Genomic DNA, 27,561 nt, shown 5'->3' with positions numbered 1-27,561 from the left:
GGCGCCGCTATCTTCCGGTGCTGAGTCATTTCCTCAGCACCAACTAGTAAACACCTAGTTTGCGCCTGCGCTGGAAATCCCCGCCCCGGGCAGCTCCGCCTCAGGGATGGGGTGATCAGTGTTGAGCCAATCATGGCTTGCTACGTCCGAGGCGGGGAGAATTTCTTATAAAAGGGAGGGGCTCGGATTGCCTGGGGTCTCCGGTTGTGAAGCTTATGCCCTCCCTCTCAAGACGCATAAAGCTTGCTGCAGAAGAACCCTATCGTGTGTGGTGTCCTCATTCGCGGGCGAATCAGAGAACACTCACATCTGGTGCCGAAATCCCGGGAAAACGAAGAACAGAAGAACATCGCGAGCACCGTCGGAGATCCCTCGGTGACGGGGAGGGTCCAGAACTGCAGGAACTACGTCTCGGAAAGGTATGCCTGAATTTTACCTGACCCTTTCGCACTCCCTTCAACTAACTGGGCCGTGGGAGGGATTGCCCGAGGCTTTAATTATCGTCCTCGTGGCCTTGGTTGTATGGTTCCTAGCCCTCTTCTTTTGTGAACATAGAAGGTTGTGTTAAATTGAAGTTCTTACGATCTCGGAGACATAAAACTGCAGTCTCCTTTAGAGTATCATGGGGGCTTCTCAATCAGTACAAACTTCATTAAAAGAACTTCTCAAAAGAAGGGACCTGAAGCTTGGGGACAGAGTTCTTCGCCGCTTTGTCGAGGAAGTTGATCGAGTAGCTCCCTGGTATGCGGTGTCAGGATCTCTGACGCTGCTGTCATGGAATAAGCTAGGCAACGATCTAGAAACCTGTTCAGACCTCAGGTTGGGAGTTAAGGCCATATGGAAACTAGTTAAGAGTTGTCTTGAAGATGAGGCCTGTGAGGAGGAGCGAAGGAAAGGGCAAAAGGTTTTAGAAGCTATGCAGGAAGGTATGTCAGAATCCGAGCGTAGTGAGAGGATGGGTGTGCGCACAAAAACTGTAAAAAAGGCAAAAAAAGGGAAGTGAAAAAGGACCTCCCGGGAGAAACAGAAAGGGAGAGAAGGGGAGCAGCAGGCCCGGGTTATATCCGACCCGAGAACTGGCTGCCCTCCACCTAAGAGATACCTCGGATTCTTCCGAAACCGAGGACAGTAAACTGACCTCGGAGGAAGAGGGCGAGTTAGAAGAAGAAGCAGTTAGATATAAAGGAGAAAGGTATCACCCAGATGAAGGCGGGCGACCTAAGTCAAGTAAGCCCGCGTCCGGTGTCTCCTCTAAGGATAGGAGATTGTTGGCTGCCGCCATTCCCTCCGCTCCCCCACCTTATGAGGCCCGGTCATCCACAACTTCCTTTTTTCCCCAAAAGATCCTCCGCAAGCTACAATTAGCATTTCCTGTTTATGAACAAGAAGGGGGGAGAATCTACGCTCCTGTAGACTATAGTCAGATAAAAGATCTTGCAGAATCAGTAAGAAAATATGGTCCCAATGCTAATTTTACTATTATGATTCTTGAAAGAATGGCACAAACTGCCATGACACCTAGTGATTGGCAAATGGTGGTTAAGGCCGCCTTGCCTACTATGGGACAATACATAGAATGGAAAGCCTTGTGGCATGAGGCAGCCCAGTCCCAGGCCAGGGCCAACGCAATAGCCCTTACGCAAGAGCAGCGGGATTGGACATTTGACCTTTTAACAGGCCAAGGCCCGTGGGCCGCAGATCAAATTAATTACCATTGGGGGGCGTACGCCCAGATTTCCAGCACAGCCATACGGGCCTGGAAGTCACTTAATCGCAAGGGAGAAACCACCAATCAGCTTACAAAAATTGTTCAAGGGCCCCAGGAGCCCTTTGCCGACTTCGTCGCACGCATGATGGAGGCGGCAGGGAAAATCTTTGGGGACCCAGAGGGGATAGGACCCTTTATTGAGCAACTGATTTTTGAACAAGCCACCCAGGAATGCAGGAATGCCATTGCTCCTAGAAAATCAAAGGGGTTGCAAGAATGGCTAAGAGTGTGTAGAGAGCTTGGAGGTCCACTTAGCAATACTGGCCTCGCGGCCGCCATCATGTTAGCACAAAAGCATCCTCCACAAAAGAAGACCGGTGAACGGACCTGTTTTAATTGTGGTAAGCCTGGACATTTCAAAAGAGATTGCAAAGCCCCAGACAAGAAAGGGGGGGTCTTGACCCTCTGCACGAGGTGTGGTAAAGGGTACCATAGAGCAGATCAATGTCGCTCAGTGCGAGATATACAGGGAAGGCTTTTGCCTCCATTAAATGTTCCTGCTCCCAATGTGTCAAAAAACGGGTCATTGGGCCCACGGTCCCAGGGCCCTCAAAGATATGGGAACCGGTTTGTCAGAACCTCCGGGATGGCGGAAGAAGCGACCCAGGAAGACCCACAAGGGTGGACCTGCGCGCCGCCTCCGACCTCCTACTAATGCCCCAAATGAGTATCCAACCAGTACCTATAGAGCCAATGTCACCTTTGCCCCCTGGGACCATGGGCCTTATCCTCGGACGAGGATCACTCACCTTACGGGGCCTAGTGGTCCATCCTGGGGTTGTTGACCACCTACACTCCCCCGAAATACAGGTCTTATGTTCCAGCCCCAGGGGCGTGTTTTCCATCAGTGCAGGAGATAGGATAGCTCAATTGCTGCTCCTCCCCGACACCCTCTGGGAGGGCTCCCCAGGCCCCAGTCCCAAAACGATGGGGTCGTCAGGAACTGATTCAGCTTACCTTGTTGTATCCCTGAATGAAAGGCCCAAACTCTGCCTCGAAGTAAATGGAAAAAGGTTTGAAGGTATTCTTGATACCGGGGCAGACAAAAGTATTATATCCACGCACTGGTGGCCAAAAGCTTGGCCCACTACAAAATCGTCCCACTCTCTACAAGGCCTGGGATATCATTCATGCCCTGCCATAAGCTCAATGAGTTTGACTTGGAAGGCTCCTGAGGGACAAAAGGGTAAATTCGAACCTTATGTGCTCCCGCTCCCAGTAAACCTTTGGGGGAGAGACATTATGCAACATTTGGGCCTAACCCTGTCCAATGAAAAAATCGTGTTGGGGGAAGGTTTGAACAAGGCAAAAAACATGATGCTAAAGATGGGCTACAGGACAGGCAAAGGATTAGGACGGTCAGAGCAAGGAGGAATTGAGCCTATTTCACCAGTAGGAAATATAGCCCGACAAGGACTGGGTTTTTCCTAGGGGCCATGGGGACGGTTCGGCCTATACCGTGGAAAACAGAGGACCCGGTGTGGGTCCCCCAATGGCCCCTATCCTCTGAAAAAATGGAGGCCGCAATACAATTAGTAAATGAACAACTAAAATTGGATCATATAGAACCTTCTACCTCCCCCTGGAATACGCCCATATTTGTTATTAAGAAAAGATCAGGGAAATGGAGGTTGCTCCATGACCTTAGAGCCATTAATGAACAAATGCATTTGTTCGGCCCTGTGCAAAGAGGCCTTCCTGTGCTCTCCGCCCTGCCCAGGGGTTGGAATTTGATTATAATAGATATTAAAGACTGTTTCTTTTCTATACCTCTATGTCCAATAGATAGGCCCAGATTTGCCTTCACCATACCCTCTGTTAATCATATGGAACCCGATAAAAGGTACCAATGGAAGGTTCTGCCACAAGGAATGTCCAACAGCCCTACTATGTGCCAACTTTATGTGCAGGAGGCCCTTTCTCCAGTAAGGGATCAATTTCCCTCGTTAGTCATGCTCCATTATATGGACGACATCCTTCTGTGCCACAAGGACCTTGGCCTGCTTCAAAGGGCCTACCCCCTTTTACTTAGAACTTTGAGTCAATGGGGACTTCAAATAGCTGTAGAAAAGGTCCAAATTTCAAATACTGGACAGTTCCTGGGTACCATGGTGACACCAAATAACATCATACCTCAAAAATTAGAGATAAGAAGGGACCACCTCCATACCCTAAATGATTTTCAGAAATTGTTGGGGGACATTAACTGGCTTAGACCCTTTTTAAAAATCCCCACTTCGGAATTAAGATCTTTGTTCAATATCTTAGAAGGAGATTCGCACATCACGTCCCCCCGAACATTGACTCCAGCTGCTGATCTGGCCCTACAAAAGGTGGAAATGGCCCTGGCACAAGCGCAGCTGCTCCGTATCGAAGAATCACAACCCTTTAGTCTGTGTGTCTTACAAACTGCCCATTTGCCAACTGCCGTTCTTTGGCAGAATGGGCCCCTGCTATGGGTTCACCCAAATGTATCCCCAGCAAAAATAATACATTGGTATCCTGAAGCCATAGCTCAGCTTGCACTCAGAGGCTATAAAGCAGCCATCACCCATTTCGGGCGTAGCCCCCACCTCTTGGTGGTGCCTTATACCTCTGTGCAAGTTCAGACCTTGGCCGCCACATCTAATGACTGGGCTATACTAGTTACAACTTTCCCTGGAAGCATAGACAATCACTATCCCAAACACCCGATCCTACACTTTGCCCAGAGCCAGTCAATTGTGTTCCCGCAGGTAACGGTAAGAAACCCAATTAAGGAAGGGCTCATGGTGTATACCGATGGCTCCAAGAATGGTGTAGGGGCCTTTGTGGTCAATGGCAAAATATGTTCCAAACAATATAAAGAAGCATCACCTCAAGTAATAGAGTGTCTAGTGGTTCTGGAGGTATTAAAAACCTTCTCTGAACCCCTCAATATTGTGTCAGACTCTAGTTATGTAGTAAATGCAGTAAACTTGCTGGAGGTGGCTGGAGTAATCAAACCCTCTAGCACTTTAGCACAAATTTTTCAAGAAATACAATCAGTGTTGCTTCAAAGAAAATTCCCAGTTTTCATCACTCATATCAGGGCTCATTCAGGCCTACCTGGCCCCATGTCCCTGGGTAATGACTTGGCAGACAAAGCCACCAAATTAATAGCCACAGCCCTGTCATCCTCTGTGGAAGCTGCAAAAGGATTCCACAATCGCTTTCATGTAACGGCAGAAACGTTGCGCCGTCGCTTCTCCTTGACTAGGAAAGAAGCTCGTGACATCGTCACTAGCTGCCAAAATTGCTGTGAATTTCTGCCCCTCCCTCATGTGGGGATCAACCCCCGCGGCGTTCAGCCTTTACAAATATGGCAAATGGATGTCACACATGTCCCCTCCTTTGGCAAATTACAATATCTTCATGTGTCCGTTGATACCTGCTCTGGCATTATTTTTGCATCTCCCCATGTGGGAGAAAAGGCAACACATGCGATCCAACACTGCCTCGAGGCTTGGAGCGCTTGGGGACAACCTAAATTTATTAAAACTGATAACGGACCAGCCTATACTTCACAAAAATTTCAAAGCTTTTGTCGCCAAATGGGAGTAACGCATCTAACTGGCATCCCATATAACCCACAAGGTCAAGGCATTGTTGAGAGAGCACATCGGACCCTTAAATCTTATGTTGTTAAACAAAAAGGGGGCGCTGACGAAGCTATACCCCGTACGCCAAAAGTGTCTGTGTCATTGGCACTATTCACCCTCAATTTTTTAAATCTTGATGCACATGGCCATACTGCAGCAGAACGACATTGTTCTGAACCAACTAGACCCAAAGAATTAATAAAATGGAAAGATGTCCTAACCAACAAATGGAGAGGCCCGGATCCTATTCTAATAAGATCCAGGGGAGCTGTTTGTGTTTTCCCGCAGAACGAACAAAATCCATTCTGGGTCCCAGAAAGACTAACACGATCAATACCCCAAGATGATGAAGATCGCCCTGCTGATATTGGGAATCACCCTGCCCCTGCAAGTGACATCCAAACGGGAGGAGCTCCGATGGGGAATAATGTCGACGTTCCCGCTGCCAATGCCAGTGACACATGATGCGCAAGTATTCCCCCGCTTGTTTGTGACCGAAGATACCTTAGGTTTACCATATTTACCATGGGACCCACAAGCTGAACGGGTAATAGATAATAGAACCTTTATATTTAAAGGGAGCTTGTGTTTCATCAGCGGCAACCCATCAAATTACTGTATTGGGTTATTGTCACAGGTCTCTACACTCATTTCCAATGTATGGGCCGCTAATGGAACCCACTGGTGTGCAAATGCAACTTCAATTATAGCAGTTTGGCCTAAAAGCATTATCCAACTTGTTAAACAACCCAAATTGGCACCCTTTTGCTCTACTAAGGAAGAGACATTGTCAATCTTACCATGGTCCGGTTGCCAATCTCGCAGAACAGGGACTATTGGGAATCACTTTACCTTTTCTCCCCCTCTGGCCAATGGATCATTCCATATTGCAAAACTCAATGGTCTGGATAACCCCAGGGCCACCGGCAACCCTTTTGATTTGTGGTTGCTGTGCGGCCTTAATGGCAGTTGCACAGATTTAACCCCCATAGGCTTTGTGCAAGGAGCACGTATTAGAAAGGGGGTATTGTGCTCACAGTCATTTGGCGATGAGTCCCCCTGGGCCTTCCAACAGACTAAGGATTTTGGGCCGGTGCCTGTATGCGTTTGGCCCCCTTTTTTATGGGTAGTTAGTAATTCCACCAGCTCACATGATTTTAGTCAGTTAAATTGTAGTGAGAATGCCTGTTATTATGTGATGTGCTGGAATGCTACTAAATTTCCTTTAGCTTTGATAATGCGCTTGCCCCGATTTATTCCGGTCCCGGTGGTGGCGCCCAGCTCTTTGGCCTTGTTTAGAGAAAAAAGAGATTTTGGAGTATCGGCAGTTATAGTTGGTACCTTAGCGGCAGTGGGGATCACTGCCTCGGTTACCGCCTCTGCGTTAGCTTTGAGCGGGACAATACAAACGGCCGATACCATCAACCAACTCTCGGCCTCAATCACTGTAGCCATGGATAAGGGGCATTTCGCATACTCCCAATTACAGGGGGGTCTGTTATTGGTGAACCAACGTATAGACTTGGTTCAAGAACAAATAGACATTCTTTGGCAAATTGCCCAATTGGGATGTGAAATGAAACTGCCAGGCCTCTGTATTACCTCCATACAATTTAAAAATTTTACCCGTGCTGCAAACCTTTCTAAGAATTTGTCCTTACAGCTGAGAAATAATTGGTCGATGGAATTTGATCAGACTCTCCAAGAGCTTCGGATGGCTATAGTAGAGATCAACTCCACGCGACTTGATTTTTCCCTGACTGAAGGCTTCGCGTCCTGGATTTCATCGGCCTTCTCTTATTTTAAAGAATGGGTGGGGGTGGGCTTATTCGGAATCCTCCTCTGCTTTGGACTGGCACTTAGCTTATGGTTAATCTGCAAATTATATAAGAAAAACAATAGAGACAAAATCATGATATCCCAGGCGCTTGCTGCCCTGGAGCAGGGGCAATCTGCACAGGTATGGTTGGCGGCGCTTAAACAAAATTGATTTGCACCACTGGTCGCTGGCTGCCCACGCTTTAGCGGGTGAGCTTCAGCAGCCCTAGAGGATTGTAGAGCAATGCATCGCACAGGTGGTCCCCCCGTCCCACCTGGGGAATATGCCGTCTAGTGGGGGTTTCCTGCCCTAGTCTTCCCCTCCTCGAAAAAATGGCAGAGGGACAGGTCGGAGCAACTTCGGGTCCCACTCAAGCCTAGTTGTTGCTTGCGGACATAGTTCTTACATCTCTGAGTAAGAGGATTCGGCCAATGTTCCCGTCCTCTCATACTGGGTGTCCAGTTGGTTTTATTAGATAAAAAAGGGGGAGATGTGGGGCGCCGCTATCTTCCGGTGCTGAGTCATTTCCTCAGCACCAACTAGTAAACACCTAGTTTGCGCCTGCGCTGGAAATCCCCGCCCCGGGCAGCTCCGCCTCAGGGATGGGGTGATCAGTGTTGAGCCAATCATGGCTTGCTACGTCCGAGGCGGGGAGAATTTCTTATAAAAGGGAGGGGCTCGGATTGCCTGGGGTCTCCGGTTGTGAAGCTTATGCTCTCCCTCTCAAGACGCATAAAGCTTGCTGCAGAAGAACCCTATCGTGTGTGGTGTCCTCATTCGCGGGCGAATCAGAGAACACTCACAGCTACAAATAGTATAAAATATCTTGGTGTAACTCTTACCAAGCAAGTGGAAGATCTATATGACAAGAACTTCAAATCCTTGAAAAAAAGAAATCAAAGAATACCTCAGAAGATGGAAAGATCTCCCATGCTCATGGATTGGTAGGATTAACATAGTGAAAATGGCCATCTTACCAAAAGCATTGAGGTGCACAGACAGTTTGCTTCTGCACTCTCCTGCAGAAGTCCCCCTTCTGCAAATGTTGGGGGGTCATTCCACCTCCATAGCCACTTCAAGAGGACTCAAGGGGCCACGAGTGCCAGCCCAAGTAAGACAAATGACAAAAATTCCTCAGCTTCAGTAGCACCAAGGCCAGCACTCTCCTAGATAACCAGGTGCAGCTGGTGCCTATCCTTGGAGAAAGGAGTTTAGGGTCCCACACTTAAATCACAGGAAATGGGTAATCAGAATTTCTAACTCTTCTGTATACAAGCATTAAAACACCAGAGCCAGGGGTCACACACTCCGAACCTATGCTTGGGGTGGGGTAGGGGGGTAGGTTGTGACCAGAGTCAGGGCTTTAAATAAAAAGACTCTTTTGCAAATTGCAGCAGACTTCAAAATTCTTGAGCCCTTCTGGATTTCCCTCAGAATCAGGGCTTAACACAATCTACATATTCAATGCTACCCCCATCAAAATCCCAACACAATTATTCTCAGACACGGAAAAAGCAATTCTCAACTTCATATGGAAAAACAAAAACCTAGGATAGCAAAAACAATTCTCAACAACAAAAGATCTTCTGGGGGAATCACCATCGCTGACCTCAAGCTGTACTACAAAGCAATAGTGACTTTAAAAAACCTCATGGTACTGGGACAGAAACAAACAGGTTGATCAATGGAATAGAATCGAAGATCCAGAAGTAAACCCACACACCTTTAGACACTTGATCTTTGTCAAAGAAGCCAAGAACATACAGTGGAAAAAAGAAAGCATGCTCAAGAAATGGTGTTGGTCTAACTGGTGGTCTATATGTAGGTGAATGACAATAGATCCATATTTATCGCCTTGCACAAAGCTCAAGTTCAAGTGGATCAAGGACCTCAACATAAACCAAATACACCAAATCTAATAGAAGAGAAAGAGAGAAAGAGCCTCAAACTCATTGCCACAGGGGGAGATTTCCTGAACAGAACACCAATGGCTCAGGCTCTAAGATCAACAATTGATAAATGGAACCTCATGAAACTTTAAAGCTTCTGTAAGGCAAGAGACACCATTAGTAGGACAAATCAGCAACTTACACATTGGGGAAAAGATCTTCACTAACCCTACATCCGACAGAGGGCTGATATCCAAAATATATAAAGAACTCAAGAAGTTAACCTCCAAAAAAAAATCACCAAACAACCCAATTTTAAAATGGTGTACAGAGCTAAACAGAGAATTCACAATGGAAGAACCTTGAATGGCTGAGGGGCACCTAAAGAAATGTTCAATGTCCTTAATCATCAGAGGAATGCAAATCAAAACAACCCTGAGATTCCACCCCACACCAATCAGAATGGCTAAGATCAAAAACTCAAATGACAGCACATGCTGTTGAAAATATGGAGAAAGAGGAACATTGTTCCATTGCTGGTGGGATTGCAAACTGGTTCAACTACTCTGGAAATCAATCTAGAGGTTCATCGTAGAATTGGAAATAGTTCTACCAGAAGACCCAGCTATACCACTCTTGGGCATATACCCAAAAGACACCCCACCATGCCACAAGGGCACATGCTCCACTATGTTCATAGCAGCCTTATTTATGATAGCCAGATGATGTCCCTCATCTGAAGAATGGACACAGAAAATGTGGCTCATTTACACAACGGAATAATATTCAGCTATTAAAAACAAAGACACCATGAATTTTGCAGGCAAATGAATGGAACTAAAAAATATCATCCTGAGTGAGGTAACTCAGACTCAAAAGGACATGCATGGTGTGTATGCACTGATTAGTGAGTATTAACCAAGAAGTACAGAATACCCAGGATATAACCCACAGATGGTATTAGTGTAACAAGCAGAAAGGCCCAAGTGAGGATGCTTCAATCCCACTTAGAAGGTGGAAGGAAATAATCACAGGAGACAGAAAGAGGGAGGGACCTGGGTGGGAAAGGGGAGGGGAAGGGGAAAAGGGAACAGGATCAGGTATAGGGGGCAGGGAGACAAGAGAGAAGCCCAGAGGGCCAAGAAAATAAATAGAGATAGGCAGCATGGGGGCAGGGGGAAGGGGAAGTAGGGGGAACCCTCTAGAAAGTACCAGAAACACAGGAGGTGAAAGACTCTAAGGACTCAATGGGGGTGACCTTAGCCAAAATGCCCAACACTGGGGAAAAGGAACTCGAAGAGTCCACCTCCAGTAGATAGACAGGGCCTCAAGCAGAGGGACAGGGTTACTAAGCCACAGTCAAAATTTCTGACCCAGAGCTGTTCCTGTCTAAAAGAACTGCAGGAGCAAAAATGAAGAAGAGACTGCAGAAAAGGCTGTCCAATGACCAGCCCAAGTTGGGATCCATCTCATAGAAGGGCACCAAGGCCTGACACTATTACTGATGCTATGATGTGCTTATAGACAGGAACCGGGAATGGCTGTCCTCTGAGAGGCCCTACCAGCAGCCGACTAGACAGAAGCAGATACTTACACCCAACCATTGAACTGAAGTCAGGGACCCTTAGGGTTGAATTAGGAGAAGGATTGAAGACACTGAAGGGAAGAGTGACCCCACAGGAAGACCAGCAGTCTCAACTTACCCAGACTCCAGGGAGCTCCCAGAGATTGAGTCACCAGGAGCGGACACCGACTGGACTGTCAGAGTCCCCTGGCACAAATATAGCAGAGGTCTGGCTGCCGCAGAACCTCTGGGTCCCTTTGTCTTCGTGGACGGGGCTCTGGGTGCAAATGGGCAAGGAGTCAGTGGGAATGATAGACAGATGCACACAGGAGATTGTGTAGAATCTGAATGTATTTTGTCAAGTCAAGCATCAAACTTTTTATACCGAAGAATAGCAAGAAACCAGCCGAGATACAATCTACCAAGTTACAGTGACATAATACAAAAGGAATGTATACATCAAAAGAAGGTGGGGACCAGGCCGCTGTCACTAAGAAGGGAGCCAGGTGTAAAGCTAGTCTATTGTTAAGCCCACCACCAGGGGTTCTACTTTAGCAGACCTTCTCATGAATACTGCAATACCACAACGCCCCTATTTCCTGGGCCCTGATAATTTCTAGTATGAGTGTAATTTTTAAGTATCTGTGGAGAATCTCCATTTGTCAGAAGAATTCACCAACTTGGTTCTAATATGCAATGTAGCTTGTACTGAAGATTTCTATCTCAGTGGGATTCCCTGGCTCTTTCATGGTATTCCCTTGTTTGTGTGAGACTGGCTACTGTCCTTCGTAAACACTCTGCAGACCAGCCCTGAGCTGCTGGCTCCGTCTTTTGTAATGCTTAATTAGTTACTGAATAGGTAACTTCCTTACTGCATTCCTACCAGATTCCAAGCTCGTTGGCTTCTGGAACATTGGAACACTGGCGGGAGGCTTAACTATATCAGAATTCAATCTTAAAAGGCACTTATAATAAAATAATACTAAAAGAGAGCACGTGGATCCATACACCAGACTAACGCGGGGATAGGGTATGAGTATACAGGTTAATGAGAACGCCAAAGCTCCAGGAGGTGAGTTTCTGCGAAACTCTTTGCCTCGTGAGTGCTCCCAGGCTTCTCAGCCTGTCAAGCAGACTTCACTGGAGTGTGTGTGGCATCTGGCTAGTCAGACCTCAGTGGGAGAAGATGTACTTAATCCTCAAGAGACTTGAGGCCCCAGGGAAGGGGGAAGCCTGGTCGGAGGGAGCACTCCCTCGGAGGCAAGGGGGAGGAGGAATGGAATGAGGAACTGTGGAAAGGGAATGAGGGGGAGCAACAACTGGGATGTAAATAAATAAAATAATTTTTAAAAAGGAAAATCGGCCAGGCGTGGTGGCGCACGCCTTTAATCCCAGCACTCGGGAAGCAGAGGCAGGCGGATTTCTGAGTTCGAGGCCAGCCTGGTCTACAAAGTGAGTGCCAGGACAGCCAGGGCTACACAGAGAAACCCTGTCCCGAAAAACAAAAAAATAAATAAATAAATAAAAAATAAAAAGGAAAATCGGATTTTGTTGAAGGCCTTTTTGTGTCTCTTGAGAAAATCATAGGATTTGTGGCTTTAAGCCCATCTATGTCATGTACTACATTTGTCATTTTGATTATGTTGACTCAGCCCTGCCTCCTGGAATGAAGCCACCTTGGTCATAATGAATGATAATTTTGATGTAATCCAAATACAATGTTTAAGTGAAAGAGAAATAGGTATAATTAATAGTCACTGCTATGTCTTGGTAAAGCCTTTTGGTACATTTCCCAGAAACGGAAAAGGTGGGTGAATTTGGTAACAAAGCAAAAATTTTCTCTTTAACTTAGGAAGCTCCTATTTTTTTATTGTTATGTTGTTTTTAAAAGCTGAAGGAGAGCCATTGCAACTTCTTGAAAATCATTAAAATAATTTTAACAACTTTTAAGGAAATAGCTCAATGCATTGAATGCCATTGCTCTAACACAGTTCCTTCCATTCCCCACCATCTATCTCTGTGAATGGGCTTTTTAGTGCTCGTGTATGAACATTAGACCTACAGTTTCTGTTGAAATCATCTCATTCTTAAGTAAAAAAGTAACATCACTGATGTAGATACACACTCAGTGGGAAAACTGCTTTCATTCATCTCACTGAAAGAAATGTTTCCAGTGGCCCTAACTTTAAAGTTTGATGATTGCCTGTCTGAGGTATAATATATTAATCTTTTATTATATACACCTGTAACTGTAATAGCAGTAATTCCTATGGACATTCTAAAATTTGATGATTTTATAGTCACTGAAAATACCCAATACTAAGTTTTATTTTATAAACTTACCCTTTGACGAAGAAACACACTAGGGTGATACAAGACGTTTAAGCATAAATACCTTTATGACATAGTTTAGAGTATATGTGAGATATGAATACAAACTCAAGGATAAAATGTAAACCTTATAAAAATCTTCACCTGTTAAAGAGCAATGTACATACTTCTACAAGGAGGTAGATGCATATTGATAAATCACTGTGATAACTAGATTGGCTCCTTTCTAAAGAACATTGCAGATGCTGTTATTTGAAATCTCAACTCCATATTTATAACATGTTAAAAGCTCTATGTCTTAATTAGAATTATTATTTCTGTGATGAGATACCATGACCAAAGCAAGTAGGGGAGAATGGGATTTATTCAGCTTACACTTCTGTATCGTTGTTCATCCTCAGAGGAAGTCAGAACAGGAACTCAAACAGGGCAGAAACGTGGAGTCGGGAGCTGATGCAGAGGTGTTAATGGGTGCTCAGGATGCTTGCTTTCTTATAGAACCCAAGACCACCAGCCCAGGAGTAGCACCACTGGACTCTTCTGTAAGGAAAATAGTTCATCTCATGACTTTGCCCCTGATGGTTCCCAGACCTCCGGGACCACTCCTTCTGCTTCAACACTAGTCATTCGTACCTTTTCTTTAATATTTTTCATGCAATGTATTTTGACCATGTTTTCCCTTCCTATCCAACTCCTCCCAGATCCGATTCCCACCCCCACCCCCCCCCCACACACACACCGTTGCCTTTGCCAGTGGGTAGCAATCACAAATAGCTTCTTGGTTACAGGTGAGACCATGTGTTCACTTCCCTGAGACACTGTCTGACTTGAACTTGTGCATGCTGGCAGTCTCTATCGGTCTATATAAACATCAGTCCTGATAGATGTCACTCCAAGGTTGTTCATAACTTAACTACTCCACCATAGAATATTAGCCTTTTGCTTTGGAGCTTTGGCCATACTAAAATGGGTTGGGCTTTGATTACCAAAGCTTCATGATAAATGTTGCTCATCTCACAAGTAAGTGTGTACTAAATTATTTTGACTCTTAATGTACCTCTGAATAAAAAAAGGCATGGGCAGAAAGAATCCACTGATCCCCAACTCTTGGTCACTTCCGTTCTCCTTCTTTTACTCTCACTTTTATAGTTTGCCCTTAAAATTCTCCTGTTCTCTTGATAGCCAGACATGAATCATACTGTTTAATATGGATAATAATGAGTAACCGTAATAGAAAAGACAGAGAATCTTGGTTCATTTCTTATCCAGCGAGATGCTAAAAGAGCTGCCAGGGAGCGTTCAGACTCTGAGCACATTCCATCATTTATGAACTCGTGAATGCTCCTCATGAATGGCTTGGATGAGTCAGGCACTTTAATTGCACTTCCTTAAAATTAGAACAGGAAGAGCCTCATTCCTGCTCTGGGTAGCCTCATGATGGATGCTCTAGTTAGAGGAGCCAGGGTTGGCATTGCAGATACAAGGGAGTGGGATAAAGCACTCGCGTTGGTAACAGTCTCGTTTTGTTCTTTGAGTTGGAGATTGAAGGGCTTTTAGGTGAACTTTATTAGGGAAGTTTTATAAGGGAAGTCTTATATAAAAATTACTTTCTTGTGTTCTCTCCCAGGCGACAAGTGTGAAAACCAGTGGGGAGTCTACCTGTCTGAGCATTTCTGAAAAAGGCTATTCGCTGTGGCTTTTCTTAAAAGGTTTGTTGAAAATGACCCGATCTAGCCTCTGTGAAAGAAAAATATAAAAATGTATCCATAGTATTCATGACCCACGTTACAGTGGTTTCATTTACATTGTTCAGTGTTTGTGGGCCGTTGTGTGTGTCTGGCATTGTCCTTGCTGCTTGTGTTCAAAGCTTGAACAAGAGGAGCCTTGTGGGGCTGACTCTAGTAGAGGAGAGAGAAATGCCAATCAAACTCAGTGTAATGAGGTAATGAAGTGGAAGCTTCCAATAAAGCTATCACAACACGTTACGAAATAAGTTGCCAAATCATCATGTGAATTCTCACAGGTTCCGTCAAAACCCTTTCCCACATGGAACAAGGGAGAGGGTGCTAGATAGCTGAAGTGATGCAGAGGACTCAAAAGAAAACTTTCTTCGAATAATAGACACAAACCTTCCCACAAAGAGAAAGGACAAAGATGCTTCTCTCTTCACCCAAGCCTAATGAGGAGATCTTCAACGTGACCAGCGAGAAGTCTCACGTGTGTCTCTGTGGTTGTGAAGAATGGTCGTAATTTTCTCAGGACTACAGAGTTAGAGTAGGCTAAAGGACAGAGGGAGAGTTGGCTCTCGTCTGAGCTACATTCTCTCCCTTCCAAAAGTAGGTCAAGGGTATGAAAATCCAAGTTACTAAACATGCGTGCCAAGTACATATTGCAAAACATTGTTGTCATATCAAGTTGCCATAAAACTCCAGTGATATTAATTAGTTATCCACCAGTATCTGTTGGAAGCATTTATTGAGTATTAATGAATGCATGCATGGGGCTCTTAGTTAGGGTTTCCATTGCTGTGAAGACTCCATGACCAAGGCAACTGTCACAAAGGAAAACATTTAATTGGGACTGGCTTATAGGTTCAAAGGTTTGGTCCATTATTATCACAGGGAAGCATGGTGGCACACAGGCAGACATGGTTGGGAAAAGGGTTGAGAGTTCTACATCCAGATTGGCAGGCAGCAGGAAGAGAATGCCACACTGGGGACAGATCCTTGTGTGTTTCTTTTTGTGCATTTGTTTGTTTGTTTGTTGTTTTCCTTTCTGATAGGGTCTTGCTTTATATAGGCTGGTTTTGAATGCCCTATAAAGCCTAACCTGGCCTTGAACTTTTGACTTTCCTGTCTCAGACTTCTCTAAGTGCTAGGTTTATAGGCATGTGCCACGATACATGGCTTCCTGCAGTGATCTTGTGCCTGGCCCCTTCCTGTCTCTCCACTCTGCTTCCTGTCTGCCACGAGGTGTTTAGCCATTGCCACTTGCACATACTACCCTGATGGAGGAGGTGTGTGGCCTTTCTACAGTCACACGCTGTGGTAATGGATAAGGTGAGCAGCCTTTGCACATGCGCACAAACTGCCGTGACACGTGAGGTGAGCAGCCTTTGCCAGCCTGTATCCGCTGCTGTGAGGTACTGCCCCTCCAGAGGAGGAGACACTCGGGCAACTGAGAGTGGACTGAAATCTCTGAGGTCACTTTTTTCTGTTGGTAGGTATTTCTGTTGCTACAGTATCTTGACTACTGTGGATAACGCTGCTACAAAATGAGATGGCTCTGCCCCTTAAAGATGACCAGTTGTGACACTGTGGAAGCTTCAGCCGTGTCTCTTTTTAACTTTCCTTTTGTTTTGCATAGCCTTGACATTTTTTTTCCCATAGCTAAACCATTTCTTTCTCCACTTTCTGGACAACACTCGTTATCTTTTGATCTGTAAGACCAGCCCTCTTACAGAGTGTGGAATTCTGTCTCCTTGTATGAGAAGGGATAGTGAAGATGCTGGTGCATATATAGACAGTGGCCAGAGGTAGATATGGGGTGTCTCTTCCCCTCTGTTGCTTTCCCATTATTTTTTGAACTGCTCATCTCTCTAAACCCAAAGCTTGCTTATTTAGTTTGACTGACTAGCCAGCCAGTGAACCACAGGCATCTTCCTATATCTGCCTCCCTTGCACTGATATTTCAGGGGCACCCTGCTACGCCCTGCTTTTTATGTTGGTATCAGGATCCGAAATCAGGTCTTCATGTGTGTGTAAAAAGCACTTTACTAACTGAGCCTCCTCCCCAGATCTGACATCGCATCGCGTTGTTGTTGTTGTGCTTTCCATTTGCACTACCCTACTTGTCAGCGGTGTTGCACATCTTCAGGCATCTGTTGCCTATTTGTGTGTTTTCTTCAGACGAATGAATTCTAGAGACCTGTCCTGCAATATTGCTCTTACAATAATAAACGTGGTCGTATGAATTTGAAATCTGCTGAGCAAACAATGCCACGTTGTGTCTTGCCACAATAAAAACATACTTTGTTATTTCAAAGCCTAAATACTTATAATACCAATTGGATGATCATGAGGCTCTGGGTTATGAAACTTCATGTCTTAAAAGTCTCTCCCAAGGGCTAGAGATGGCTCAGTGGTTAAGAGCACTGGGTGCTTTTCTAGAGGACCCAAATTCAATTCCCAGCACCTACATGACAGCTCACAACTATCTGTAACTCCCGTTCCAGGGGATTTGACTCCCTTACACAGATGTACATGCAGGCAAAACACCAGTGTACATAAAAATAAGTAAGTTATTTAAAAGTCTTCCCCATCCCTGGGCCCGTGAAACTAAATATACAAAGTGTCTGTCTGTAGCCTCCATACAATCTGTGGCAGGACGCAGGGGGAAGATAAAATACCTTCATGCAAAGCTGGAGCCCTCTCCAGAGATTTATGACTTCTTCAGGAGATGAACCAGCTACAGGCCAGCTTCTGGGATGTGAGATGCACTGCTTTGTGGCAGAGGAGCTGGTGCTGAGCCTCCTGGGGCTCCACACTGACGACTTGTCATCCCTAAACTTCACTGTGTATCCTAGGGGCTTCCTGTGGGTCCTTTAAGAATTATCAAGGACTTGTTCAACCTAGACAGCTATGTCTCTGGGACAGAGGAGAGGACCAAATGACAGGAGAAAAACTGAGAAAGTACAGAAGAGATGGAGCTAGAGAAGAAACCAAGAAGGGGGGGCCAGAGGAAGGGACCCAGCTTGCCCCACGTGCACAGAACATCTTTCAGAAAATTCCTCTCTCCTCCATTATCACTTTTTCCGTGCTACCCAGTTCTTCCCATCAGCACACAAGTGTGCTGTTCACCATCTCTTCTTTAAAAAGCCTACAAGAGCCTATATTATAGATAAGTCATCCTCCCAGTCAGCAGCTTGGAACACTTACTCTCTCAGGCACTCCATGAAGGCCAGGGAACTGGGAGTGACTTTCCTTGTTGGTTATGACTCCAGGGCTTAACTTCAAATGGGGCTTGAAGCTCAGCTGCATGGTTACTGGCAGGCTTCAGTCTCACTGCTTGTTGGCTGGCACATCCGTCATTAGGTAGACCTATCCCAGGGGCCACACTTGATACAGTTTATTGCTTCTCACAAAATGAAGCATAAGAGAGAGAGAGACAGAGACAGAGACAGAGACAGGATAAAAGAACATCCAAACTGGAAACTTCACTCTTCTATAAACTCCCCTCACATGTGACGACGACACATGTGACACATGTGACATATCATCTCTTCTGCCACATGCTGAGGTCATGCACACACTAACCCAGCTATAACAAGGAAGGAGACTTCCTTGCAGAATCGTGCATCCCAGGAGGTGAGTAGCTCCTCAGGTCCACTCTGGAGGCTGACCTCCTCAAATCCCGTCCTCTGTCCTACATTCTTCTCTACATTTCTCTAGTCCCTGTAGAGAAAAACTCATGTTTTCAAACATTTTCTGTGTCAGTCAGAGTCTCTGATTTCCTGTCCCCCATGCTCATTTGAATCCCTTCCAGCAAGACATTTGTTCCCACAACCCAAGTCTTGTCAAGGTCACCAGCGACTTTCACGTTACCAAATCCATTGGCCAAACAGTTCTCAGCCTTGGCTCACTTGGCTCGTATGAAACACATTGAGTCACTCTCTTTTCTTTGAACCATTCTCCAGATGACCTTCAAGATATGGCTCCACCCCTCCCTGATAGCTAATAGATATTTAATTTTAAAGAGTAAGAAATAGAGGCAAGAAATAGTTAGCAGTCATAGAGAAAATTAAGCAAGCTTTAAAATGGTGCAGTTCTAGAAAAGAAAAGAAACAAACAAACAAATCCTGATGAACTCAGAGCCTATGCATACACACTTCACTGCTTGCTTATAGCCCCAGGCTACCAGGAAATGTAAAATTGCACAAGAGACAAGACACTCTTAGATCTCATTGTTCAGTTAAATGGTGAGTAGATCGCATACTCTGTCAACATGCAACTATAATCATTTCCCGTAACTATAATGAGACGATTGAATAAAGAGAACTTGAGAAGAGTTAGGAAAGATAATGGGTTGGTGGGGGGCGGAGGAGATGGCTCAGCTGTTAAGACCACTTTCTGCTCTTGCATAGGACCCACGTTCAGTTCCCAGCTCCCACAAGAGAGCTAATATCTATCTGTAACTCCAGTTCCTAGGGATCCTATGGCCTTCTCTGACTTCCTCAGGCACACATTGTGGGGCAGTGGACCATGCCAGGACACTTGGTGAGGTTGAGTGGGTTCAGAAACTCTGGTACCCTCATACCTGAGGATAGTAGGAGTTTCATCTACTCCCAACCAGGTTCTGTCCTCTCTCATCAAGAGACAGTCATCTCCCTTGGGGGAAAGCCTTTGTCATACAGAGCCCTGCCTCCTGAAGAAGGCCCTCTGTGCTCCCAGACGCTCATCCCCTGAGCACACACACACACACACACACACACACACACACACACACAAGCCCTAGGCTCATCACAGGCCCTTGGCCCCTCATTCCTGACTCCTGTGCTTCCCAGCAGAGTCTGAGTTTCCACAAGTTGGGGAACCCCAGCTTTAGCCTTAGCCTGCATCGTCTCTCACCTGGGCTGGGACCCTTCAGCTGCGTTCACCCAACACCAGCATAGGATAAAATGTAGTCCAGTGCCTCCATTTCATCTGCCCCAGTGAAGTTCCCACACCCCAGCAGTGAGAGAGAAACACGGAACCTCACACATGTAATGTATATACATGGATGCCAGCAGAAAACTTCTTATGCATAAAATAACTAAATCTTGTTTTAATTGTAAGGCAATAAATTAGAATAGAGTGTGTGACACGTGCATATAATCTCTGCACTTCGGAAGGGGAGGCTTTTGAGAGCCTATTAAAAAAATAAATAAATAAAACAGGAGAAAGGAAATTCTTAAACTAGTAACAGCAGTTTATACACATTAAAAAAATTGAAAGTCCTAGGGACAAATGGTCACCCCAAGAATGAGTAAGAAAACCGACACAAGTCCACAGGCAGGTGGATGGCATCGGGGAAACCAGAGAAGAACTAGAGTCAAGTTCCAGAAGAAGAAAGCCTTTCCTGGGGAAGAGAGTGCCAGTCCTAGAGGAGGTAACAAGGCCACCTGCAGAGGGCTTCTGGTTACTGAAAAGGCACACCCAGAAGGACAGACCTCCTAACAGTGCCACTCCCTGTGAGCCTGTGGCAGCCATTTTCATTCTAACAACCACAGAAGACAGGATTGCAGATAAGTGATGGGCACTTGAGTGATGTTCTAAGTAAGCCCTTCATGGTTGCCTCCCTGCTCTGCCCTCTATGTGCCCACTCTGCTGTGGCCCCAACACTCTCTCCCACTCAGTGGAAAAGGTGACCCCTGAGAAAGGGTGAACAGAGCAGTGCCACCGGAACCTGGGGTGGGGGGACTCCAAGATGCCCTTCCAAACCTTCCCAAACCTGGGAGGTGAAAGGAGACTTGTGTGAGCCCTCCAGGGAGAGCAGTGAGAACTGAGTCTGTGATTCGGGAAGAAGAGGGGTGTGCTGGAAACCATCAAGAGAGTTAACAAAGCCAGGAGCACTGCAGAAGCCGTGTCCAGAAACCCATACTTACCTCTGAGGAGAGAAGACCGAGTAACTTCAGTCCTTCTCTTATCTGTGCCTTCAGCAGAGAACCTGCAAATACACAACAACCAAAGCAGGAGGAAAAACATCTTTAAAGAAGGACTCAAATTATAGGTTAAAATAGAAACTTAAATTATATGGTGCTTCCAAGAAACAAACGCCAAACAAAATGGTTATCGGACGGTTAAAAATAAATGTTTTTTTTTTTTTTAAAAAAGGAGAACTGAGATTTATCAGGCCAATAAAGAAGAGCCAAGATAACAAGATACATACGTTTCAGATTGCACAGAATTCAAGGCATTGCATGGAACAAAGACCTTCATTCTGCAATGAAGTATAATCGGTTACACCCAGTGTAGGTGTAACGGATCTCAAGAGTCCTGCTAGCCATACAACCTGCTCCATCTCCAGGGAGGGAAGCCCGCGGATCACTGCGGTTCCTTTGAAAGGATGGTTCGCTGTGGAGTCACTGAAGTTGACAGGCAACGTTCTAAGTAAACCACACAGGCTTAGCAAAGCACACACTCAAGTCGGATATGTGAGAAAAGCAGTCTCTGATTGGTGGAAATGAAAGACAGAGTGGAGACCATGAGATCAGCGGCTGGTCCCGCTCCTGCAACAGGCTGGCTCCCTGGTCCTTGCTTTGGCTCATACATTCCTCCAAAAGCTCATAGGCTGTAAACTTAATACCAAGTGCATGTGCCTGTGGTACTCAGAGGTGAGGTCTCTGGGAGGGAATCAGGATTAGGCAAGGTCCTGAAATGACCTCTGGGGTAGGGTCAGTGGTTTGATAAAAAAGGAGGTCGGGGGCTGGTGAGATGGCTCAGTGGGTAAGAGCACCCGACTGCTCTTCAGAAGGTCAGGAGTTCAAATCCCAGCAACCACATGGTGGCTCACAACCATCTGTAACAAGATCTGACTCCCTCTTCTGGAGTGTCTGAGGACAGCTACAGTGTACTTACATATAATAAATAAATAAATAAATCTTAAAAAAAAAAAAAAAAAAAAAAAAAGGAGGTCGGAGTCAGTACAGGTGACCTGAGTTGCCACATGACACTCTTTGCTATGTTGTGATACAGAAAGGAATCCCTTACCAGATGCTGACTTATGCAAAGCTGTAGTATTCTGTTACAGCCACAGAGAATGGATTAAGTCAATGGGAGAGGAGAAATATCTGCAAGTGCCTGAGGGAGTAACTGACCTTGGACCTGGAGTGGTGATAAAGAACTGGAATTTCTGACACTCGTGTACATCTGCATCTGTGTGTTTAAAGCCTTCCATCCTTCTTCACTGCTCTGAGCATCTCCCACTCTGATCAGGCCCAGCAAGCCCGGCTTGGCTTAACTGCTTTTCTCTCACAGGCATGCTGGCTTCAATTTCTTCTGGACACAAATAAACCAAAGCCGGTATCCCAGTGCCCTGAAGGGCTGGAATAGAAAGTTGGGGTCTGGCTCTCAGCAGTTGCAGGAGCTTGACCTAGGGCCCACGGCAGAGCTGAGGGTCGACAAACTCGGATGGAAAAACAGTGCAGGTGTTTGTTGGCACACTGCTTTCCAGCTGACATGGCAGCTGCCATTGACATTTGGAATTTATTTTTCAGCCGGGTCATGTTATTGTTATGTCGTGTTATTTTTCAGCTACATGGCCCCTTCAAAGAGACGCACGGCTATCTCCCCTTCGCCCGATTTGGTTTTTGTAAAGCACTTTGGTAAGTGGGATTGGATGGGCTTACTTTCCTTTGTCATTCCGAGTACTTTATTCTTTAGATATGAGATTACCGAGCAGTCTGCATAGGATTCACTCGATTGCTGGACTGGAGAGGTAGGTGGCTCCACAGTTAAGAGCCCTTCCAGAGGTCCTGAGTTCAATTTCCAGCAACCACATGGTGGCTCACAACCATCTATAAAGGGATCCGATGCCCTCTTCTGGCATGCAGGTGTACACGCAGCAGAGCAATCACACACATAAAATAAATCATCATCATCATCAATCATCATCATCATCATCCCCAGATTGCAGAGTGAAGCCAAGGTCCAAACAATGCTAGGATGACTCTCGGGCACAGAGGTTTCATTGTTCCCGCTGCCCCCCAGCCCCTCTGAGAAAGCGCAGAGCCAGAGCTGAGCAGAGAGTGTCCCAGGCCTCTGGCCCACTCTCAGTGGGAGGGACGCAATCGTAACCAAGCTGCAGTTCTGGGACATTTGCTGACAGGTCTTCTAGGCTGCCCCTCTCTTGCCTTTTCTGTCCATCTTCCACTTAAATCCAATTGGATTTGAGTCCATGCTCTTATTTTCATTTACAAACATAATTTTAAACATATATTCATTTACAGATGCAAATCTGAGACTCTCGGGGTTTATTCTGTGTATACAGGAAGCATCATAAATAAGTGGAAAAAATAAGTGTTTTCTGAGATTATAACATATTCATTAGTTACAAGTGCAACCTATTTCCAAAAATCTGGAGCAAAGCACGCGCAGTTTGAACTATTTTCTTCTTAATGTTGTATTGTATTTTCCTACATTGTTAAATTGTATTTAAAATCATTTCTGACTGCGTGTATACCAAATAAGGTTGCAGTAAAATATATTCTCTCCCTGCTGGACATTCACTCTTCTGTGGGCTTGTGGGGGCTGGGAGTATGGCTTTAGTGGTATAACATTTACCCAGCATGCTCTGGGTTTGTGCTTCAGCATAGCAATAAAAAAATAAATAAATAAAACCTGCTGTGGCAAACCTCGCCACACATATCTCTCTGAAAAAACTGACTTATGCTTTTCAAATCAACCCCTAAAAAGCACAAATGGGTGACAAGCATGGTGGTTCTCCATGCTTACTAGAAGGATAGGTGGCATGGACTCCAGACCCCCAACAGGAAACGAAAGTGCTTCTTATGCTTCCTCACAAACAACAGAACTGATGGCTTAAAGGGAAACTTGGGAAGAAATACCCAATCCATCCTGATTTCCTGGGCCCCTTCTCACATCCCTTTCACATCAATGCAGGCCCCACCCTCATCTGAGAAGCCCCTGTTTGCACTAGATGGTAATTAACATACTGAGCACAACTGGCCAGGGTACAGAGAATAAGAGACTACAGAAGGCTCAGCCCTAAAGGGAACATAAGCCACCACCCCACACTGGACATGGCTCAGGATCATTGCAGAAGAGAGACCAAAAGAGTCTAAGAGCCAGAGCAGTGGGTGACCGCAAGGAAGCAATGTCTTCAGACACAGTGGGGCAGCTGCATGTAGGAAGTCAAAATAGCTGCAACAGCATGCAAAAGACCTGTGTGGGCCCACGCCAGACCGAATCCCAGCATGGAGAGGAGAATACAATCCCACCCCTAGATGTGGAGGTGAGGGTAATTATGAGCTATTGGGAAAGGAGACATTTTTTTTAAGAGTGTGGCCCCTGCCACATTGAACACTCTGCTGTGGAAGACTATTTGGGGAGCATACGCTGGTCCTGACAGATGTAAAAGAATATAGGAGACAAAGTTGGGTAAGTAGGGATGGGAGGGGTGGATCTGGGGGGAGTTGGGGGAGGGGTTGCATACCATCAAACGTGTTGTATGAAGCTCTTAAAGAACTAAGAGGGGAAAAAAAGAAAGCTTTGCTAATTTTAAAGACAAAATTGTCCCCAATTTTATTTACATTTCACAAAGAGTGGCGTTGCTTGGCTTTTTAACTGTTTATTAATTGTTGTATAATCCTCTTTCATAACCCCTACATCACTATATTTGCTACTATGTTATATACTAAAGCATTCACATTTCATCAGCTCAGGGCTGGTGGAGGACTGTAACTCCGGGCAGAGCAATGGTTCTTCAGCTTTGAAAACATCAATTTCATAGTCCAATCTGACTTATCATGCAGATTATCTAGTTTTCTTCATGGCAACTACATTATTGTCCCCATTTTACAACAGAGGAAACTGAGGCCCAGAGAGGAGAGATGATCTTGCCAAGGGTCACACAACCAACAGACGGTGCAGCCAGGATTTGAACTCAGGCAGTCTTACTCCGTGGTTTTAACAAACAGTTAATGTTTTATGAATGTTAAGGAGAAATTATGAATGCTCCAGTTAACAGGAGTTTTTTCTTTATTTTACAGCTTGTAGTTAGTTTCTCAGTTTGCACAGTGTAAACGCAGTAAAAGATTTCTGTTTTTAGTTTCCAGTATCAAGTTACAACATTTCCAAATAGAAACATTAAAAGAAATCTGCCTTTAAGGAACTTTCCTTCTTTCTCAACTCTTGTTTTGTTTTGAGAGGCGGTCCCGGGATGTCATACTCACTGGCCTGGAACTCACTCTATGTATCAGGCTGTCTTTGAACTCATGGAGATCCATCTGCCTCTGCCTCCACTGGGATTAAAGAGGTGTGAGCCACCACACCTACTCCTCTTCTCAACTCATGAAAACATCTGATTTCTAAGCTATTTATGGCTGGGTTTGCTGGCCTCGTGCTTGGGAGGTAGAGTCAGAAGAATCAGGGTCAGGCTCAGCTACTTAGTGATGGTGTACCCAGCCGCATCTATGTGAGGTCTTTTCCAAAACTAAATAAGATCTTTATTAAAATGCACAGGATCTTCACTCAGTCCCTTTGACAGGAACAGGGATATTATGTTCTTCATTTTGTCTTGGATGGGTTTTTATAATATCCTTTAAGTATGTGGTCCATTCGTCCAAGTTATCAAATTTGTGGACATGATGGTGTCCACAGTGCTCCTCAGTAATTTGTACAACAGCCAGGCATCACTAACAATGACCCCTCTTTTATCTTGGATATTGGCAATTTGGATGGGTTTTTTTCCATAGTTAGCAGGCCAGACACTTATGAACTTTATCGATTTTTTTTCTATTCACTTGTGTTTGGTTTTTGTTGTTGTTGTTGTTGTTGCTGCTGCTGCTGCTTTTTGCTTGGTTTGATGGGGGGGGGGGCTTGTCTTGCTTTAGATTTAAATTTCTCTTCTTTCTCAAGGCTCCCATGCTGATGAGATTCACATCTTCCTTTCTAGGGTATATACTACACTACACTGCTACAAATTCTAGTCACCAAGATTGCTGCAGCCTATGTGTTTCAATAGATTGTATCTGAGCATCTAACTTGTTCAAAGTAATCTTTAATTCATCTTTAGCCTGTTTTTCCTCATTGTATGTTATAAAGAAATATATTGCCTGGCAGTGGTGGTGCACGCCTTTAATCCCAGCACTTGGGAGGTAGAGGCAGGCAGATTTCTGAGTTTGAGGCCAGCCTGGTCTACAGAGTGAGTTCCAGGACAGCCAGGACTGCACAGAGAAACCCTGTCTCAAAAAAACTAAACATATATATATATATATATATATATATATATATATATATATATATATTCTAATTTATAGATATTCAGGAGAATTTATCCAGGTATTTTTTAACATTGGTTTCTAGCTTTATTCAGTTATATCTGAGAATAAGCTTTTTATAATTGCTAATCTTTAAAAATGTACAGAATCTTAAAATATTCAAGCAAAAAATAAAAATGCTTTGAGCTTTAGACTTTGCTTGTTCTAATGAGAATGTCTGCTGTGTGTATCCTAAACATTTGTGCTTACACACACACCTAAATTTTTTGTGTTAAGTTTTGAACCGTGAGGGGTGTTGGGAGGTAATAGTCCTCCTGACTGGTGTAAATGCTGTAGAAAAGGGAAGCCATTAAGATATTTAGCCCCTTTCACCAAGTGAACAGACCCTGAGAAGGTCCTGGCTTCTCAGCAAGCCAGCAAGCCAGCCCTTCAAACCAGTCAGTGAATCTGCCATTTCCTCCATCTTGGACCTCCCAGCCTCACGAATTGAGAGAATGTGTGTTGTTTATAGTTCTACACAGTTGTGGCGTTTTGTTATAGCAACCCCCAAGACCCCAAACACTGCCTTTCCTGTTTAAATTTAAAGCACAGCATTGGCTGCTAATGGAGCACTAGACAGATTTAGGTTTTGAGAGGTGTTGCTCCATCCTTCCAGGAGGCATGTTCTCAACAGTGCTGACTCAACTGTGATTGATTCAGTTCGGAGCTACTGAGTTGCCTGGGCATTTCCTGTTTCTACGGATGCAATGGGCAAACAGTCAACGACTCTTCGTTCTTGATATAAATGCTCTCTTGCTCTCTGATGGGAGGAAGTGTCCTGGGTGTAAGAGGGTAAACTGTCCGGTCTGGGTCATATGGGCAAGGGCAAATCAGTGCCTCCAGGTTACTGCTCCTTGCCCTCCATATTATACCACAAACTCTGTAACTTCATAGTTTTGAACGTGGAAGAATGGAGCCCTTCACTGTTTAAAGAAGCTGATTGCCATTCAAAATTACCATTTGGTTGATTCTTTGGACTCAGCTCAGTTCGTTTGATTGTGATTGGATTATAAGAGATTACTAGGGTGATCCTAGCTAGGATAATTTCCTGTACCGAAGTATAATACTCATTTCAAATCCCAGTGGAACACTAGTTGCCCCGCCCCTTCCCCTTTTCCTTCTTCATCTATTGAGTTTCTAGCTCTGCGCAACACTCAACATTACACAGACTTGTGCAGCCAGCTTTGGCCTGAATATAGGGATTCCATAATTACCTTTCTTGTATGCCCGTGGACTCTAAAGTTCGTCTGGAGAGAAACTATCACTGATCCGCAGGGGCTCTGGATCTGTGGCCCCTCCCGGGTGTTTTCCCACGACAGATGGGAAAATCTGCGGAGGTGCAGAGGATCTACTCGTGGGTAAGCCTTCCTGTGGAGGAGGCCACTGTCAAGTGGGCTTGCGGGGAGAGTATAACCCAAACGGAGAACTTTGTCTATATTTGCTAGCTCTCAGGAATCCAACAAGACCAATCCCTCAGCCAGGTTTCCGACAGGGTAAAAAGATATGCCCTGTCCTAAGGTTCCACGCGATCTAA

At 45.2% G+C, this 27,561-nt stretch overlaps 1 protein-coding gene across 1 annotated transcript; it reads left to right on the top strand.

Moving 5' to 3' along the window:
* Positions 1 to 300: 300 nt before the first annotated feature.
* On the top strand, positions 301 to 27,561 carry LOC147005811 (uncharacterized). Its single transcript, XM_085828236.1, has 4 exons — positions 301 to 419; positions 5,677 to 7,201; positions 22,282 to 22,352; positions 27,270 to 27,561. Exons 2-4 carry the CDS (start codon positions 5,732 to 5,734, stop codon positions 27,559 to 27,561), a joined length of 1,833 nt encoding a protein of 610 aa, XP_085684362.1. The 5' UTR covers positions 301 to 419; positions 5,677 to 5,731.

Source organism: Mus caroli, unplaced genomic scaffold (assembly GCF_978045245.1).
Source record: "Mus caroli unplaced genomic scaffold, Mus_caroli_1 scaffold_2, whole genome shotgun sequence".
NCBI classification, from domain to species: Eukaryota; Metazoa; Chordata; class Mammalia; order Rodentia; family Muridae; genus Mus; species Mus caroli.
The sequence above is the reverse complement of the archived record's forward strand: the minus strand, read 5'-3'. Positions and strand labels throughout refer to the sequence as shown.